This window comes from Stenella coeruleoalba, assembly GCF_951394435.1.
Source record: "Stenella coeruleoalba genome assembly, chromosome: 7".
NCBI lineage: Eukaryota > Metazoa > Chordata > Mammalia > Artiodactyla > Delphinidae > Stenella > Stenella coeruleoalba.
The window spans coordinates 86,655,930-86,675,277 of NC_137153.1; the positions used below are offsets into that span (position 1 = coordinate 86,655,930).

The 19,348-nt window shown below is 42.5% G+C and overlaps 1 protein-coding gene across 4 annotated transcripts in view; it reads right to left on the bottom strand.

The window, feature by feature from the left end:
- Positions 1-5,007: 5,007 nt before the first annotated feature.
- Positions 5,008-19,348, bottom strand: part of GNE (glucosamine (UDP-N-acetyl)-2-epimerase/N-acetylmannosamine kinase) — a 38,807-nt gene continuing 24,466 nt past the window's right edge. For 3 of the 4 annotated variants that reach the window (XM_079926394.1, XM_079926397.1, XM_079926395.1), the window contains 8 exons: positions 17,720-17,932; positions 15,255-15,342; positions 14,309-14,519; positions 11,651-11,780; positions 11,061-11,282; positions 8,494-8,676; positions 5,767-5,883; positions 5,008-5,245 (listed from right to left, as the gene is read on the bottom strand). In XM_079926394.1, coding sequence (XP_079782520.1) covers positions 5,010-5,245; positions 5,767-5,883; positions 8,494-8,676; positions 11,061-11,282; positions 11,651-11,780; positions 14,309-14,519; positions 15,255-15,342; positions 17,720-17,932 — 1,400 coding nt within the window. In that variant the 3' untranslated portion in view covers positions 5,008-5,009. The remainder of the gene's footprint in view (positions 5,246-5,766; positions 5,884-8,493; positions 8,677-11,060; positions 11,283-11,650; positions 11,781-14,308; positions 14,520-15,254; positions 15,343-17,719; positions 17,933-19,348) is intronic. The other variant, XM_079926396.1, reaches the window with a different exon arrangement.

A 19,348-nucleotide genomic window follows, 5' to 3' on the forward strand; every position in this document is an offset into this window, starting at 1 on the left:
TATAGAACATTTACATCATCATAGAATGTTCTGGACCACACTGATCCACACAATAGGTGCCTGTAGGAGACTGTGTTCCATTCAGGCATCAACACATTCATTATTTGCTCTCAGAACCTGTCACATTTTAGGTGATGGTTCGAGTGACTGATAAAGCTGTATTTCAGAAATCTGCTACTAATGGTTACCTGATACTAGTCCAAGTTGGAGATTGATGTAATGCCACATTCAGGAGGTGGAGCAGGGGTAGGTCTTGCCATTGCCGAGAAGGAAAGTCCACCATCTCTCCTATGGTAATTATGTCTGGAAGGGAGAGGAACATTTACTTTTCTGCCTACCTTCCCCTCTCCAAGCGTCTTAGTCGGGCATTCCTTGATCTGGCCCGCATTTCTGGCCTCTTTGCTATTCCTCCCCTTCAGCCACCTCTGCTTGCAATCAAGCAATCACTTGCTGTTGTTCACCAACCATTAGTTGCTCCTGGGCCTTGCTTAATGCCCTTGAAAATGTTGAAATCTGGTTTAAGAACTAGCTGAAAGGCCACCTCCGTAATGCCTTTCCTTTCCCCTGAGCTCCCATGGCCCTCTACGTGCAACAGCTTACCTTTTGATATTGTCTTGGTGTCATTTGGACTTGTCTTGCCTCCCACACAGGATGGGCTTCTTGAGGGTGGATGTGGCCGTTAATCAGATGTCAGTAAAGTCTGACTTTCTCGAAATCAAGAGGTGACTGGATAATATGACAAAAGTAATGCTATATGCATCCAAGGCTAGGTTGTAAAAGGCAACACAGCTTACGGCTGGTTTGTTGGAACACACAAGCTGGTAGTCCTTGAGCCACCATGTAAAAAGTTCTACAATCCTGAAGCCACCATGCTATGAGGAAGCCCAAATCAACCAACGTGGAGAGACCTGGAAACTACAAGCAAAGAGAGATGCATGGCCAGCCCTATTCCAACCTCCTATTCCAGCTCCAGCCACTGTCTAACTGCACGTGCATCTGATGCCCTGAGTCGGAATTGCCAGGTAAAGCCTTTCCAAAATTCCTGACCCACAGAAACCATGAGAGAAAATGATTACCGTGTAAGCCTCTTAAGTTTTGAGGTGGCAGTAGTAGCTTTGGATTGTTTCTAATGCCTACATTACTCACATGGGGCTTCATAAAAAGGAAGGAGTTGGTTCAGAAACTCAGTGAGTGCTCAGTATTTAGTTTCAAACCTCTTTCTTGGGACCACTTTGATTTTTATGTCAAATTTTAAATGGATTCAACATAGTATTATTGGAAGTACTAGCCAGAGCGCTTAGGCAAGAAAATAAAAGGCATCCACGTTGGAAAGGAAGAAATAAAACTGTCACTATTTGCAGATTACATGATTTTATATATAAAAAACCCTAAAGACTCCACCAAAAACCTGTTACTAATAACTACTAATAAATGAATTACGTTGTAAGATACAAAATTAGTATACAGAAATTTGTTGCATTTCTGTACACTAATAACGAACTATCAGAAAGAGAAGAAAACAGTCCCGTTTACAATTACATCAAAAAGAATAGAACACCTAGGAATAAGTATAACCAAGGAGGTGAAAAAACTGTACACTGAAAAGTATCAGACACCGATGAAAGAAACTAAAGACAGACCCCAAGCTCATGGGTTGGAAAAATTAATAAACTCAAAATGGATTAAAGACTTGACTATAAGGCCTGAAACCATAAAAATCCTAGAAGACACAGGCAGTATAAGCTCCCTGACATCAGTCTTGTGATGATTTTTTTGGATTTGATGCCAAAAGCAAAGGCAACAAGAGCAAAAATAACTGGGACTACATCAAACTAAAAAGCTTCTGCACAGCAAAAGAAACCATCGACAAAACGAAAAGACAGCCTACTAAAAGGGAGAAAATATTTGCAAATCATACATACAGTGAAGGGTTCATATCCAAAATATGTGAAGAATTCATACAACTCAATAGCATAAAAACAATCCAATTTAAAAATAAGAGGATTTGAATAGACATTTATCCAAAGAAGCCAAACAGCTGGCCAATGGGTAAATGAAAAGGTGCTCAACATCACTAATCACCAGGGAAAATGAAAATCAAAACCACAATGAGATACCACCTCACATTTCTTAGAATAGCTGTTATCAAAAAGACAAATAAGTGTTGGAGAGGAGGTGGAGAAAGGGAACCCTTGTGCACTGCTGGTGGGAATGTAAACTGGTGCAGCCACTATGGAAAACAGAATGGAGGTTCCTCAAAAAATTATAATGAAATTCCCATATGATCCAGCAATTCCAGTTCTGGGTATTTATCTGAAGAAAACACAAACATTAACTCAAAAAGATGTATGCACTCTTACATGCAGCATTATTTACATAGCCAAGGTAATGGAAACAACCTAAGTGTCCATCAGTGGATGAATGGATAAATAAAATGTGTAAATATATATGACAGAATAGTATTCAGCCATTAGAAAAAAAATGAAATCTTGCCATTTGTGAAACATGGCTAGACCTTGAGGGCATTATGCTAAGTGAAATAAATCAGACTGAGAAAGACAAATACCGTATGATCTCACTTATATGTAGAATGTTAAAAAAACAAAACCAAGCTCAGAGAGAACAGATTGGTGGTTGCCGCAGGTGGGGGGTTGGGAGGTGGGGAGTGGGTGAAGAGGGTCAAAAGGTACAAACTTCCAGTTATAAGTCATGGGGATGTAATGTACAGCATGGCGACTATAGTTGATAATACTATATGGCATATTTGAAAGTTGCTATGAAAGTAGATCTTAACAAGGGAAAAAAACTCTTAACTATGTATTGTGACGATATTAGCTAGACAGTGTGGTGATCATTTTGCAATATATATTTTAAAGTTATATAACAATGCTTTCTATTAACAAAGTTTTTTGGTGGGGTGGTTGTTAAATCAATATTAAATGCCTTAAAGAAGTTATATGACCTTCAGAAAGTAAGGAGCACAACAAATCTCTTTTGGGAAGGGGAATGCTTTTAGCTAATGAGCTAATTAAGAACAAAACAAAATACAGAAATGGCAGGATTTCCACAAGGAAATACATTTATTTTTTTAGAATTTGGCTCAGAACAGTAAAATAAAAATATTTACATTAAAATAAATTAAGATGTGATCATTTAACTATATGTAATAATTATGTTGGAATATATTAGCCTTTCCATGAATTTAATAAAAACTAAGATTTGGTTTTAGATTCAATACCATCCTTCCAAATATTTGGTATGAAACTTGGTAGCAGTGCAACTGTCTGGTGTATGCAGTGGTTGTAGGTTTTATCAAAGAACAGCTGATGCCCCTTCACGGTATACCGACCCGCCCCAGACACTGATGGCCAAGCCAACTAGCTTCCTTCCCAGGAATCAACCAGGACCTGGAGATTATTTCAGAGCTGACAGAGTTCTAAGAATCAGCCAACCTAGCTTTTCACATTAACCCACCAGGAAGGAAGTAATTCAAATGCAAACTTGATTCCTTCATTTTATATGTGAACACAGAAATAATGCTGTAGAAACCTTCAGGTTTTCCTAAAATAATAAACAATCTGAAAAACATATGCATGTCCTTTTTAAGGTCATCTAAAAGTACCCATAAAAACCTGTCACTAGACCAAATACTGTACTGGCAAAATTACCACAGCATACAGGAATATTTTATTAAATTCACCACTGAGAGATAGTGTCAAGGATGAATCGATTCATTTGCTAATAAGATATTCTTGTGAAAGCTCTTGGTAGCCTGGAATAAATTAGAATATATTTGCACTTTGGAAGTTTTTGATATGAAGAGAGGTTTGTGTGGCTTAGCAGAAAAAACACAGAGGGACCCGGGTCAAACCCTGTCTTTAAGACTCATTAGCCACGCGGCTTTAGGCACACCACTTGACTTAGTTTGGGGTTCTATAAAATGGGAATTAAAACACCTACCTTACTGGTTGTGAGAATTTAGAATAATGCATATGAAGCACCAAGTTCAGAGCCTGGCACACAGTAGGCACTTAATAAATGGTGGCTATCAGTATTTCTTCCAGGTTGAAATTAATAGCAAGAAACTTGGCCTTTGTTATCTTGACACCAATTCGAGCGTGGAATCTTATTTAGCCAGAATCCAGATTTCACAGATGTGGGCTCTAGGTATGACACACAACAAACACTGCCTTAATCAACACTCCAGCGTCATATTCAACATAGTATGAAAAGCTATTGAAGGGAGAGGTGTCTGCTTGTCAGTAGCAAGGATCCTTCTGGGATGGTTAATCTTTCAGAGGCTGTAAGTCCTAGTGGCTTCTCAGCTGGCCTTAAGAAGATAAGGACAAGGTCACTAAGGCCACTGTAATTCAGATCCCTGATCTAAAGTTGCTCAAGATTCTGAGAGAGTAATAGCAAATAACATCTTTCAACAAGTAATGTTTGGGGGTGAGAGATACATACACCTGATGTCCTGATCGTGGCCATGGTTTCATAGGTATATATATGTCAAAACTCAACCAAGTTGTGCACTTTAAAAAATACCTCAATAAAACTGCTTTAAAAAGGTTTTACTTAAGCCCTTCATGGTGAGATTTCCTTCTGTTCCCTGACTGGATCCCTTTCTGTGTTCTGAACTTAGGGTCAGAGGAGGAAGGATTAATAATCCAAACTCCAGTATCAAGGTCACACCCCAAGCAAGGCCTGCAGGTCTAAGTGGTACATCTAGTAAGCAGAGTCCTAAGGCTTCCTCGGCTACTACTGTAGCTCCTTTTGGCACAGAAGATTGTGACAAGGTTTGAGCTGAAATGACCGCACAAGGAGCAGCATCTACAAAAACGGGTTGGGAAAAGTGACTCTGGAAGAGACTAAAAGCAAAAACTCTGCCAAAGTCGCCTGCCAAATAAATTGAAATACCAAATTTGCCTTTTAAGAAATGCTCATCTAGAAGACAACCTGATTCTGCCAAGGAGCTCTTGAATCTCGGTCCACGTCCACTCTTCGGAGGACTAGTAGATCCTGCGAGTTGTGTAGTCCAGAACCATGCTGGCCGCGCCGAGCAGGGCGGGTTCCACCAAATCCGAAACCACCACGTCCACGTCCTGAACCGAGGACAAGGCTTGCTGGCGGATGACGTCTTTGACAGTGTGGATATAGTGACTGGCTAGGACTCCAGAGAGGATCACAAGGGAAGGATTCATAGTGTGGAGGATGTTCACAACCGCAAGACCCAACGCTGTTCCAGCTACAGGAAAACAAAAATTAAAAACAAGTTTTCGGGGAGAGAGCCAAATCCAAAGTCAAAGAGGAAGGTGGAAAAGAGCACCAGCCAGGAATAGTTCGTTCACACTACCTCATGGAAGCAGTACTTTTAAAGCTGTTTATATGATTTATCCTTAATATGAAAAAATGATTATGTGATACTTTGAAATGAAAAGAGCTGGGTATAAAACTGTACATATACTATACTATATGATCTCAACTATGTAAAAAAAAAATAGACTGGAAGGAAATGTTAATAGTTGATATCTCTGAACAGTAAAACTAAAAGATACTTTTTCTTACTCTCCTGTATTTCTCTAAATTTCCAGAAAATGAACAAGTAGTTTTTTCATAGTTGTAAAACAAAACAAAAACCTGTTTAAAAAGGCAACACTGCCAAATACCTTGAACAGTAAGTAGGAAAATTACCTCTGCACTGGTCCTGAGGGCTGGGCATTTGTTGGAGCCCTGGGCTGTCAGAGCTGCCCAGACCCGCGTGCTCACCTGTTCTCAAGATGCTCTGGGCCTTTGCATTGCCAAGTTTCGCAGCTTGGATGAGATGGAGTGCGCCCACAGCTTCGTCTTTTGGCACTGACATCCCTTCCACCAAGAGCTGGTCTTCTGTTTGAGCAGAGGTGAGAAGGAGAAGCAGTCATTCATGAGCTTCGGAAGGCCAAGCTCATAATTATGCCTGTGGGCGGCAAGCCTCCAAGTGGGAGGATGATAATCTCTTTTCACATTTGCAAAGCTTTTTATCATTCGTAAATATCCATATACATTTGCCAGAGGGCTTTGCTGCCTGTTTATACATCATCCAGAACTTCTCTAACTGGAAATCCTCAACTCTGACCAGAGCCTCCTTCACTTCCCCCTTCCATATTAAACAATCTTGAAGTGTTTTTTTCCCCCAAAATTACCAGAACTCCTCTGCATTCATCTCCTCCCTTATCTATGCCAGATGCAAGGCTGCATTATTTGCCAGTGACCCACAGTGGCAGGAAGGCACAGCACCTCAGAAACGGACAGACCTGGGTTCAGCTGTCAGCTCTACCACCACGGGCTGCACTACCCTGCCCATGTCACCTCCACGTGTTTCTCTTCTAAGACTGGGGTAATGATACCTACCCTAGCAGGATCCCTTTAGGGATTAAATGAGAAAATGGACTTAAGTACTCAAGTTAAGTGCTGGCCAGAGTAAATGCTAAATGAATGGTAGATATTTCTGTAGTTACCTGTAGTCCTTGACTTTCTGCCCCTCACACTGCCAGCCACCAACCCAGATTCAAACTCCTTCCTCATCTGCTACTACTTGGGCTCTGATGGGAGAAAATCCCAACCAAGCAGACGGTTACCTAGACACCAAGTGGTGGTCTCCTGTCTTCCAGGGGCCCTCACAGCTGCTCTGGCCACTCTCTCCCATTCCCGTTCATTGCCCTTCTCAGCCTTCATCTCCTCAGACCGTCCATCCCAGCTCCCGCTACCAAGAGATTTCCCCATTTCTGACCTCTCAGATAAAGGATGCCTCCAGGTAGAACTCCCTTACTCCTCTGCCCCGGCTTATAAACAGGTCTGTGTTCGCAAATCCCGCTGCTCTCCCTCTCTAGCCCCTCCACCAGGGCTTCACAGCTCATCTCTCCCTCTCTCCCCAGGGGCCTTTTTGTAAGGGCTCCTCCACCCTTCCCCTCCTGCGTTCTCAACCCTCACTTCTGCTCCTACTCAGGGTAGTTAGGCTTCTGCTCCCACTTGACTGAACTTCTTTAAGATATGCATTTACCCCCATGGGGGCGAAAACTGGTTCTTGTGGGCAAAAAAATTCTTACTCTTTTTATACAGACAGTAACAACAGATAAACAATGTATCTGTGGTATTAAAGTTTCATGGGGTTGAATGATTAGGAAAAATTGTCTAAACATTTAGGCTCCTTAGTGGGGGGGGGTGTTGATAAAAATGAGACTGAAAAATAAACACTGTTTTCAGGGCTTCAAATGATGTCCTTCCTCAGGGTCAAAGCCAATTAACTTTCTGGTTTCCTCTTACTCAGCACTTGACACTACCCACTACCCTCCCTGAAACACTCCCTTTTTGGTTCCTGTGACTTTACCCTTTCCTGGTTTTCCTCCCTGCCCTCAAGTGCTGACATTTCACAGGATTCCACCCTGGACTTTCATCTCACTGCAAGTCTCATTCACAGGTTTAATGGCCACCTCAGTGCCCATGATTCCAAATCCTGACTTCAGTCCTGTCCCCTCTCCTGAGCATCAGACCCCTGCAGCCAGCTGCCTCCTGCACGCTCCCACCTGCATGTCCCACTGGTTCCCAACCGTCAGCTTCTGCCAAGCCCTGTTCCTCCTCTCATGTCCCCACCCCCAAAGGTGTCCACCCAGAAAACTGGAAGTCACTCTAGAACTGTCCCCCTTAAAGCCAACCTCCATTCAACTACCATTTTCCCGCTAGAAAAAAAAAGTGTGGTGAAGAATCTAAAATTTGGATCTATGTCTTTACCCTAAAATTTTTCAGTGGTTTTTCCATTAGCTGCTGGTCCTGGCTTACCTCTTGCTACACTATACCCTGCCTTGCCCTTATGCACCAACACCACTGTTTCCTATGCTTGGAAATGCTCCCTGGCTCATCCAAACTTGCCTCAATAATTCTGTTTACCCTCTTGACTCTCAACTCCCAGGACAGCACCCTAACGCTCCCTTCCCTGTATGGAGAGGGCGGGGAGGGAACACTGGTGTCCTTCCTATATGCATCTGTGTTCCTTGGCCATCGTTCTCATTCCACTTGACACACCATGTTGTAATGATATTAAATGACTCCCTCTTGAATTAGACTAGAAACCATCCTGACATTAATAACATGTCCAGAAATAGGTGTAATTCAAATAAACCTCTCAGTTGAAAAACTAATATGTTCATCCATTTAATTCTCCATTAAAATCTCTATTAAGTACCCAACCTGTGCTAGGGGCTGAGAAGGCAAAAATGAAAGACATCTCCCCTGCTATCCTGGAGCTCAAGACCCCGGCCCTCCCAGTGCTGGAGAGGAAAGGTATTAATACGGGTCAGGACCAAGAAGACTTTGAGCTGCAGTATGTGGAGCCCTGATTTTCCTCTAGGGAGTGAAAAGGTTAAAAGTTCTGGTGTCAGCGTTCAGCTCTCTTTGGAATATCTACTTTGAAGTACTTGTCTACCATTTGGCTATTTAATTCCTCAGGTGAAAGAAACCGACCATCATGTAGCTTTTTTGCTTCCCTCTGCAAGGCCATTCCAGAGGCATATGCTTCAATACACCCATGGCTTCCACAGGAACAGTCAGGCCCATCCAGGGACACCACAATGTGGCCAAGCTCTGCAGCGCAGAAGGAGCTGCCATGGATCAGTTCATGCTGATGGATGATCCCCCCGCCAATTCCTATAGTGAGAGATGACAATCACTGAAGTGGCTCTGCACCTGAAACAGAAAACTGCTATGGCAACGCCTCCTCTGTTTAGCAAAGCTTTGGAATGTGAGGTTCTATATGGTGCCTACTTTCCTAGATAGCTGAAATTTACTAAGTACCAAAGCTTTACCTGGAATCATTTTGTATGGAAATATTTTTAGCTGATCCTCCAATGCCCTGTGTTGCATTTGCTTGGCTCACTATGATTTCAACTTGGTTCTCACCAAGGCCTTCTCCAACACTCAAGTAAGAGCCTAGTAGCCATGCACACACAGTTGCCCAGAAGCAGCTGTCAACCAAGGAGAGACAGGAGCCAGCAGATTAAGTGGACAACTCTGGGTAGATTTCAACCCCCACTGTCCTCAAGGCAACTTTGATAATACATCCTCTAATGGCTCCCCTGCTCTGTCCCACTCTTCCCACTCCCTCACTCCTGCTTCTCAGAATCACCTCCAAAATAAAATACCCACACTGAACTCCTTGTCTCAGGCTCTGCTGTGGGAGAAACCCAAGATAAGACAATCTTTCTGAAAGGTTTCATACACTACCTGCTTTTTTTTTTTTTTTTTTTTTTTTTGCAGTACGCGGGCCTCTCTCACTGTTGTGGCCTCTCCCGTTGCGGAGCACAGGCTCCGGACGCACAGGCCCAGCGGCCATGGCTCATGGGCCCAGCCGCTCCACGGCATGTGGGATCTTCCCGGACCGGGGCACGAACCCGCGTCCCCTGCATCGGCAGGCAGACTCTCAACCACTGTGCCACCAGGGAAGCCCCCACCTGCTTTCTTAAACAGAGAATATGAAACATGGTTTTGCCTCTTCATAATGCCACCATGTCTAAAAATCTATGATTCAATAATTTTGAATATCGAGTACTTTTTGTTATGGAGTTGAGGAGCTAGTAAGGGGTAAAGGGCGTTTTGCTTTAATAGGGTCTGCATTTTAGAGTTGTCCTGCCATCTCTTACTTCTTGTGGCACCTACTCATCAACCCTCACTCCTCTAATTTGCAGGTTATTACTGCTCTGAACTAGGAAATGATATCCAAGCTTGCTAAAACTGTGTCCGAGACTAAGAGAAGTGCATGAGCTCAGCATTAGGGAGGTAGTATAACGTGGAGTTTAAGAGCACACACGGTTTTATACATATTAGGATAGCGCAGGGAACTCCACTGTACAGTAGAAACTAACACAACATTGTAAAACAGCTATACCCTAATTAAAAACAAAAAAAAGAGCACGCACGGTTTGAAGTTAGGCATATGTGGGACCAAGTGCTGCCTCGAACACTGACTACCTGAGCCCGTCTTCTCATTTAAAAAAAAAATTGGGGGCTTCCCTGGTGGCGCAGTGGTTGAGAGTCCGCCTGCCGATGCAGGGGACACGGGTTCGTGCCCCAGTTCTGGGAAGATCCCACATGCCGCGGAGCAGCTGGGCCCGTGAGCCATGGCCGCTGAGCCTGCGCGTCCAGAGCCTGTGCTCCGCAACGGGAGAGGCCACAACAGTGAGAGGCCCGCGTACCACAAAATAAAACAAAACAAAACAAAAAAAAACAAATTGAGACATCAGCAAAAGTGGCAGAGTAGGGAACTCCAAAAGCCCATCCCTTCACTAAAGCAATGAACAAACTGGCAAAAACTGTCAGAATCGAGTTTTTTGGAATTCTGGAAACTAACCAAAACCTTACAACAACCAGGGGAACAATTAATCAAGAAAAAACCGGCTGAATCTTAGTAAGAGATTTCTGGCATTTTCTGGTCCCATCACACCCACCCCTCACCCCCCAGCTTGGCGATGGCCTAGAATAATAGCCTACATTGCCAGTACAGATGGCAATATGGAGAGAGCAGAATGAACCTTCTTCTCAAAGAATTGTGGTGTTTGTTTTGACCTGCTTGGTGGCTCCCAGAGGACCAGCTCAAAGGGCTTGCCTTTATCTCACCTACCCCAGAACTTTCCCAGGGCTGAGGGGGCTATCCAGGGGGCACTCACCAAAAACATTTAAAGGCAAAATATAGTTATTAGTCTCTACTGCCTAGGGCAATGGACAACAGTTGTGACAAACAATATACTAACCAAAGAGAGTAGGAGGAAATCCTGGAGAATGAGCAATGAGAAGCTTTGGGGAATAAGGGCTTTGAATAGCTCAGACGATTCCTGGGAAGTTAGAAGGCCAATGCATGCACAGGGCGGGGCACATGCTCAGAAAAGACCTGGGCGGGCCCTCACTCTCACCTTCAGGCTCTACTCAAGCAGGAAGTGAAGGTGAAAGCTGACTTGTAAACTGCCTGGCTGAGTGGTAAAGGCACGTGCCCCAACACACACCCTAGCTCCTGAAGCAGCCGTCTCTACTCCTCTTACCTGTGCCTGTGATAAGTGTCACAAAGTTTTCAAGGCCCTTTCCTTGGCCAAATTTCCTTTCTGCAAGGGCAGCACAGTTGCCATCATTGTCTACCCATACGGGGAGATGCAAAGTGTCAGACAGGGGGGTCCTGAGATCCACAGAGTTCCACTCTTGAATCAGTTTGGTTGAATGCAGCACAATTCCTTCCCGAGGATTTACACGGCCACCTGTGGAAATGCCTGGGCTCCACCACAAACACAAGGAAAATGATTCTAATGAGCAATCTCAGAAAAGTGTGCTGACTTTCTGGGCTTGGAACACTAATTCACCCAAGATCTCCTAAAACAAACATTACCAAGGACTGCAAGGAAATGTAAGGCAGTTCTGAGCTAAATCTGTGGCTCCCCATAGGTTGACAGTTCCATCAATGCTTCTCTCACAATGTTTGTTGGGGTCCCAGGAAGGCCCCATGCTTGGGGCCCACAGACAGGACCTGGAACCATCTACACACAGGGCAGACAGTGACCTGATGTTCCATCATGCATCAGAACTCAGCAAACTGTACATTAAAATGAACATTGCTTAGGTATGTAATTTACAATCTCACCTACTCCCAAAATTCTGCAGTTCAGTTTTACAGCTTCTGCTGCAGCTTCTACACACATCTGTAGGATTAAATTAATCCTCTCTTCATAGGTTTTAGGATTGAACTGAGTATACTTCTTAACTATTTCACCCTGAAAGAGAAAAAACAGATCTGTCTCATGGGTCTCAGCTAAGGAGCATACACTGAATCTTTGACCTTTTTCACAATAAATCAGACATTACTCTAGGACAGTACTGCAGAGTCAGATGACTGCTGGGGAAGGGATCCACTGTCTGGCTTGGGCCAGCCCTGGGATACACTCAGGTAGTTTCCTGGGAAGACAACCTAGCATATGGCCGTTGAAGCAATGACAACTCCACAGCCAACCAGATGGGCCCTCTCTTAAACATAAGGTGAATGTTGGCTAATCTGAATCGTCATTAGAAGGTCATTTTTAACTCTTTCAGGTTGACAAAATTTCCTTGTTTAAATACTGAAGCAACTAAATAAATATCCTAAGTCATTAAGCTTTAATCATCTGCCATAACTGAAGTCAATAATGGTATGGAACCATGATGTTTAAATTACTGTGCTTAGTGATATGTTTTAATACCAATCAGGGACAGTCCCTCCTAATTATTCTTGTTTTTAAATTTCTTTGCTCTTCTCACTTGTGTATTATTTTAAGTAAATTTCAGAATAATGTGGTTAAACTTTAAAAAGCCTCACTGAAATTGACTAGAATTATGTTAAACTCATAATTCAATTTGGAAAGTGCTGACATTTAAAAAATACTCAGCACTCCTAACCAGGATAATTTTCAAGCCTTTATATTTTAAAGTTTTTAGATTTTCTTTTTATAGATCATATAGTTTTCTGGTTTAGGAAACCAGAAAACTTTATTTTATAAGTTCTGTTGTTCTAAATAGGATCACTTTTTCCATTCTTCTGTTATTAATGGATTTTTGTCCATTTACAAGGGTTAAAGCTGTCACTAATGACTGTCATTAAAAATAAACCTAGTTGTGCTTCTCCGCCTTCACTGTGCATCAGAATCACCTGGGCAGCTTTGAACAAATATTGATGCCTAGTCCCTACCCCCAGAGACTGGCATCTAACTAGTCTGGGGTGGGAGCCAGGCATCCATATATTTTCTAAAGCTTCCAGGTAACACCAATGTGCAATCAGGGTTGACAAATACTCACCTACAGAAAAATTCAAATCTTTACCTACAATTTCATATAAGTAAAAAGGTATTGATATTTATATATTTATCATATCTAGCCATTTTACTCAATTGTGTTATTCTACAAGCTTGTTGGTTTATTCATATTGTCTATAAATAACATTTTTTGTTTTACCCTGTCCACAATCGCCATTTTTGCTATTCGTTCCTTGCTTTATTCCCTTCCTAACTTTGAGAATTATGTTAAATGGTGCAGAAAACATCCTTCTTTTCCACTTGATTTTAATAGGAATACCTCTAGAAATGCCGCTACAGAGGGTGTTCACCATTGATATGGAATATATCTTTATGTTAAGAAAATATTTTTCTATTAATACTTTTTAAAGAGTATTTATAAAGGAGGTCTTTGTCTTCACTAAAATTATGTTTTGTTTTGCTTTTATTTGATCTAAACAACTTTGTGTTTAAAATCCTCTGTATTTCTCATGGATTCCTGAAACTTCACACATCTACAATGCTTCAAACAAAGATTTTTCTGTTAGGTTTATTCTTCCTTGTTAAGTCATCAGAGATCTTTTTTTTTTTTTTTTTTTTTTGCGGTACACGGACCTCTCACTGTTGTGGCCTCTCCCGTTGCGGAGCACAGGCTCCGGACGCGCAGGCTCAGCGGCCATGGCTCACAGCTGCTCTGCGGCATGTGGGATCTTCCCGGACCGGGGCACAAACCTGTGTCCCCTGCATCGGCAGGCGGACTCTCAACCACTGCGCCACCAGGGAAGCCCCAGAGATCATTTTAACATGGACAGTTTGGTGTTTTATAAAGGTTCTGTCAACACTGTGGTGATGGTTTGGTTAAGAGATTGAAGGTATGCTGTATGCAACTGAAATCATGATCTAGAGGAGAAGCAATTCCCCTCACCATTTGCAGACGCCCTCCCCTGGGTAGTGAGAGTAATCAACATACTCCATGCTCCAAGCTGTTACCAAGTATAGAATATCAGGTCTCCTGGGTGGCAGATGCTCTCTCTGATGCCTAATGGGTCTCCCATTGTCAACTCAAGTCTACTAACTTGGATTCCCTGAGAACTTTACTTCTTTAAAATGTTAGTGAGGGCTTCCCTGGTGGCGCAGTGGTTGAGAGTCCGCCTGCCGATGCAGGGGACATGGGTTCGTGCCCCAGTCCAGGAAGATCCCACATGCCGCAGAGCGGCTGGGCCCGTGAGCCATGGCCGCTGAGTCTGCGCGTCCGGAGCCTGTGCTCCGCAACGGGAGAGGCCACAACAGTGAGAGGCCCGCGTACCAGGAAAAAAAAAAAAAAATGTTAGTGATTAGTAAAATAGTGAGACACACATTGTAATGGAACCAAAAGTCAATACTGTGGGCAAATGATTACAAGCTCTTGTGTATGTTTCTAGTCCTACCTTCCAACCACACTTTTTAAAAATCAACTACTCGTATGGGATATAAAGTTAAAACCTTAGGAGTTATTTTACCTTCATGCTGACTATTGCAACTCGGAGGTTCGTCCCACCAAGATCAACAGCCAAGGCACTTAGAGTTTCAAGAATATGGTCAATATCTTGGGAGATGTTATCCTTCACAGGAGGAAAACAGAATTTCTTTTGTAGTGGCTCTTGAAGATCAATAGATTTGAGAAACTTCAAAATCCTCGGAACAGCATTTCCATCCCCATATATCTTTGAACTGCAATGTCCAAAAAGTCAATTAAATTGTTTCTCTTGTACATATTAAATTATATTGAGGACACAGTATTATTGGAATCTGAAATTTCGGGTAATAAATAGTTTGGGCTTCTTCTTTTAAAATAACAACATCTGGATCTCTTCAGCCACACTCTAACTAAATACCTTCATATTATCAATAGAATATCTAAAACCATTGTTGATTGCAATACAACTATTTCCTCCTGAGATATCATTAACAAATTGCCTGTAAGATCAAAGAAAAATTATCTTTGTTAAGCCAATTTCAGAATATATCATAGTTTGGGACAGTAAAAAAATTTTTTTTGCTTTTTTGGTTTTCATCTTTACTTTTGTAAGGAAAAAATTATTTTCAGAAAAAAAGAATCAAATAAAGGAAAATCTGATTAATTTGAAACAGAAAGGATAGTCTAAATTAAAATGCTGAACTATACTATTTTTAAAGAAAATCGTTACATTACTTTCTAATACTTACAGAAATTCAAAATAGGCTAAAGCAGTAGTTCCTAGCAGAAGTGCTGTATTAACTGAGACAAATTATTCTCCACTGGAACCCTTGGTAGAGTAACAGGGGGTAGATTAGCAAGCCCTGTCTCACCAGCAGATAGGGACCTCTAAGGGTGCAGAATGAGAGCGCCATTAGGGCGACTACACAGCTTGAAAATGGTGCCCAAAACAGCTCCTGTTTTAAATCACTTTAAAAGTATACACTCACCAAGGGTACTGTTTACCAAACTGAAGGTGCAGCGCTTGCAATATTTTGTCTTGGGTATCAGCATCCCGGACATGAAGGACATTCTCCCCTAGGTAAATCCAGTGCCGTATAGTGATTCGGAAGTGGGAGAAACCAAAGAATATAGAAATGAGCAGTGTGTCGTGCTCATAAGTAGCCCTATAACCCAGAAGGCTTCAAACAAGTCTTCTATTAGAGAGACGAACTTTTCTACTTTATACCTTTTAAAGCACTCTCAGCAAGATCTCCATATATCAGATAAGTAAGGGGCCGTAGGTTCCTTTATTCCCAAAGAGAATAAATCAAGCTGTTTGTTTACTGGAATAAATAAGGTAATTAATCCAGTATCCACTTGCCACTCATCTGTTCATCCAGCGTGTCCACTCTTTCCATCTGTCCTACCTTCCATCTACTCAGCCAGTTGTGGGATCAACTGGTCAGGCCAGGTTGCCAGTTAGTCAACTGGCCAGTCAGCTGTTGATGCAGTCACTTCCTTTCCATACATTTTCTGACCAATTTGAGGGAGTAAATACAGTGACAATGACATGTTTTTTCAATAGACTTGGCTATGAAGAGGAGAAAAGAATAAGGGTGGTGGCTGGGGAGAGGTTGTTTTGTACTGTTTTGTTTTGAAGATACCAGAGACTTAGGCATGTTTAAATGCCGAGGAGGCTAAAGATACATGGAAGAGAAACGTCCTTGAGAAGCCAAGAGGGGTGGGGATTTAGAACACAGGTAGAAGGCAGAGCAGTGGACAGGCAGGGGTGACCCCACACCCTCCAATGTAAAGAAGGTAAGAAGGAAAGGATAGAGGGGCATGTGTTTGTGTAAGTGTGGTGGCAGAAAGGACTGCCTTTTTTTTTTAAGAGAAATCTTTTTTTTAAATAAATTTATTTATTTTTGGCTGCATTGGGTCTTTGTTGCTGCAGGCAGGCTTTCTCTAGTTGAGGTGAGCGGGGGCTGCTCTTCGTTGCGGTGCGCAGGCTTCTCATTGCGGTGGCTTCTCTTGTTGTGGAGCACAGGCTCTAGGCGTGCAGACTTCAGCAGTTGTTGCATGCAGGCTCAGTAGTTGTGGCTCGCGGGCTCTAGAGCACAGGCTCAGTAGTTGTGGTGCACGGGCTTAGTTGCTCTGCGGCATGTGGGATCTTCCTGGACCAGGGATCGAACCCGTGTCCCCTGCCTTGGCAGGTAGATTCTTAACCACTGCGCCACCAGGGAAGTCCCAGGACAGACTGCTTTTGCTAGAAGACCCTGGTACCAAATCCAATGTTCACATCTTATTTGAACTCTCAGCATCATTCAACACCATCTCCTTGAAACCCTTTCTTTTCTGGGCTTTAATAATATCACACTCCCGGTTTTCTGGCAGTTCCTTTTCAGTCTTCCCTCCTGGCCCTTCCCTCCTCATCAGAAGGGCTCCAGAGTTTGGTCCTAGGCTCCATTCTCTTCCCTATTTACATGTTCCCCCTGGGTAATCTCATTTCATCCCTTGGTTTTAAATACCATTTCTGGCACAGTGTGTCATTATCCTCAATATCCTTTGTACAGTGGCAGAATTTTTAGCTTGGCATCTAATCACCCAGCTAAAGGCTATATGTATTCTTCAGCTACCCTTGCAGCTGGATGTGGCCATGTGACGACATTCTGATAGGATGTATGAAGAAATACTTGCAACTTCCAAGTTGTGCTTTTAGAGGGAAGGACATCTTCCCCTCTCCTCCTTTCCCAGTGGCTAAAATGTGCACTTGACAGCAAGAGATGGAGCAACCATCAAGAAGATAGATGGAGGCTAAGTCTCTGATGACTTACAGTGAGAAACAAAGAAAATCTAACTTATTTGAGGCACTCTTATTTTGGGTCTCTCTGTTACAGCAGCTGAACTGATATCCTAACTAAACACCATCTATACGCCATCACTCTCAAATTTGTATCTTCAACTTCAACTCTCCCTGGAACAACATAGCTGCCAACCTGCCATCTCCACTCATATCTAATAGGCATCTCAAACTTAACATGGCCATTAGAGAACTCTTAATTCTACGCACTCCCAAATTATTCCGTCCTCAGGGTACTCCGTATCAGGAAAGAACACCCCCACTACTCAAACCAAAAGTGTAAGAATTATTGTTGATTCCCTTCTTCATTTTACTGGGCACAGGAAAACGAAAGACTGGCATTCATATAACACATTCAACCACATTCTCTCTTAAACACAGCCATCAAAGACCATAATTAACTAAGAAACTCTTAGCTCTGATATTACAAAGACAATAAAAAATATGGTAATCAATGTGTGCTACCTATAGGTTTCAGCTACAATTGGTCATTAACCTCATTCACTCACTTACTGATAAACACACATGCCAGCACTGATACGTGCATACTTTATAATAACTCATACAAATGTATTAAGCTTAGTCAGTTGAAATATAAGCAAAGGTAAATACCTGTTTCTCTTCCAATCTGACGTGTTCCTAGGTTGATCACAGGTGTTCCAAAAGCTCCAACCTCTCGTACCCCACAGCTGCTGTTCCCAATCATACAACCAGCATGGGCAACCAGCTGTATAAACTGGTCAAATGGGACATGTTTAACTGCACGAAAATTGGGATGATGCTCAATGCCCTTCTTCCGCATCACTCGAACCATTTCTTTGCTCCCTGTGAAAATGAAAAGAACCAACTGTTAAATGGTTTACGAGATAAAGGAACAATTTTCATCGGCAAGTATAGCCCCACTTAAAGAAATATCCCTCATAAAAACTCATAACAGTTATTAGGGAAACAGTCCTTTTAATTACTGATCTTTTCATGAATGATGAACATCCAAAACATCTGGTCAGCCCTGTGTTTCAACTCGTCTAGAAACTTTAAACAGCAGCAGTGGGTCTCTTCAAACAGCACTCCACAAAGCAAATACTAACACCCCAGTAAAAGCTCTTACCTTACCAATTAAGAGGCTCAAGACAGGTCAACAGTCTCTGTCTCTTAAGCCAGGAGTTCCTAAATGGAAAGGTCTCGGGCTCCACGTACCAAGCCGACCAGAGGGCCTCTGCCTCAGCTATGCTCACATCTACAGTAACGACAGCTCGATGGGACAGCAAGCGCTCCCACTTACGTGGACTAAACAAGCTCTAAGCAAATACAGATTCTGAAACTGTGGCTGATATTTTACTTTACATGCATGACTTTGTTTTGAAAAGTTACAGATGTATGAGGGGGAGACGATATTCAGTGTCCCTCTGCTTGCCTCTCTACTCACCCTTTCCTAGTGGCTGTGACCAAGGTGGGCAAGGAGGCTAATCTGATCAGTTACAAGGCAGGACGACGACCACACTGTGTCCACTGGTGTGCAGGAGCCACGAATTTAACAGAAGCTGGGCATGCATGTGTTCTCCTTTTAACTTTCTCCATGGCAAGGCAGGCAACAGACTCAGGGGCTAACTCCTTAGAGCAGGCCCGGCCACTTCTCTCCTGCCAGAACATGCTAGTCATTACCTAGAACTCGTGTAGTGCAGGGCACGCCAGAAGCTGCTACTATTCCAAGGTTCAGATTTGGGTTCAACTGAAGGCTTCTCTTTGGCCCTATACGACAGGCACTAAACCTGTTTTCCAGAAAAGCCTACATTAGGGAATGGGGCACTAAGTCAGATAATGAGAAAGTGATGCCTTGATTCTTATTTCCCTCTTGTTCCTTGTGTATATTTTATCAAAAACCCTGTGAAAAGGAGAGGCGAGTGGCAGACATGATTTAGGCATTCCTGGGACCCTTTCCTTTCATAGGGGTAAAAAATCTCAAATTCTAAAGTATATACAATAAGGAAGGTATATTACAAACAATATCACTGACAATACTGAAGAAGAGATATAATTACATTATAAATATTTATGCAAAAATTTAAGGGATTAGAAAAGAATAAATATTAAGGTTTTTGAAATATTGATACATAACCTGGATGAAATCTGGGTTGGGGGTCTTAAAGTTTTTTTCCTACTAACACCCTACTTTGTTCCCCCTAACGGAAAAGATTATTCAAGACACACTAAGGGAAGGATTCTTTCAGTGTAAGATGGTGA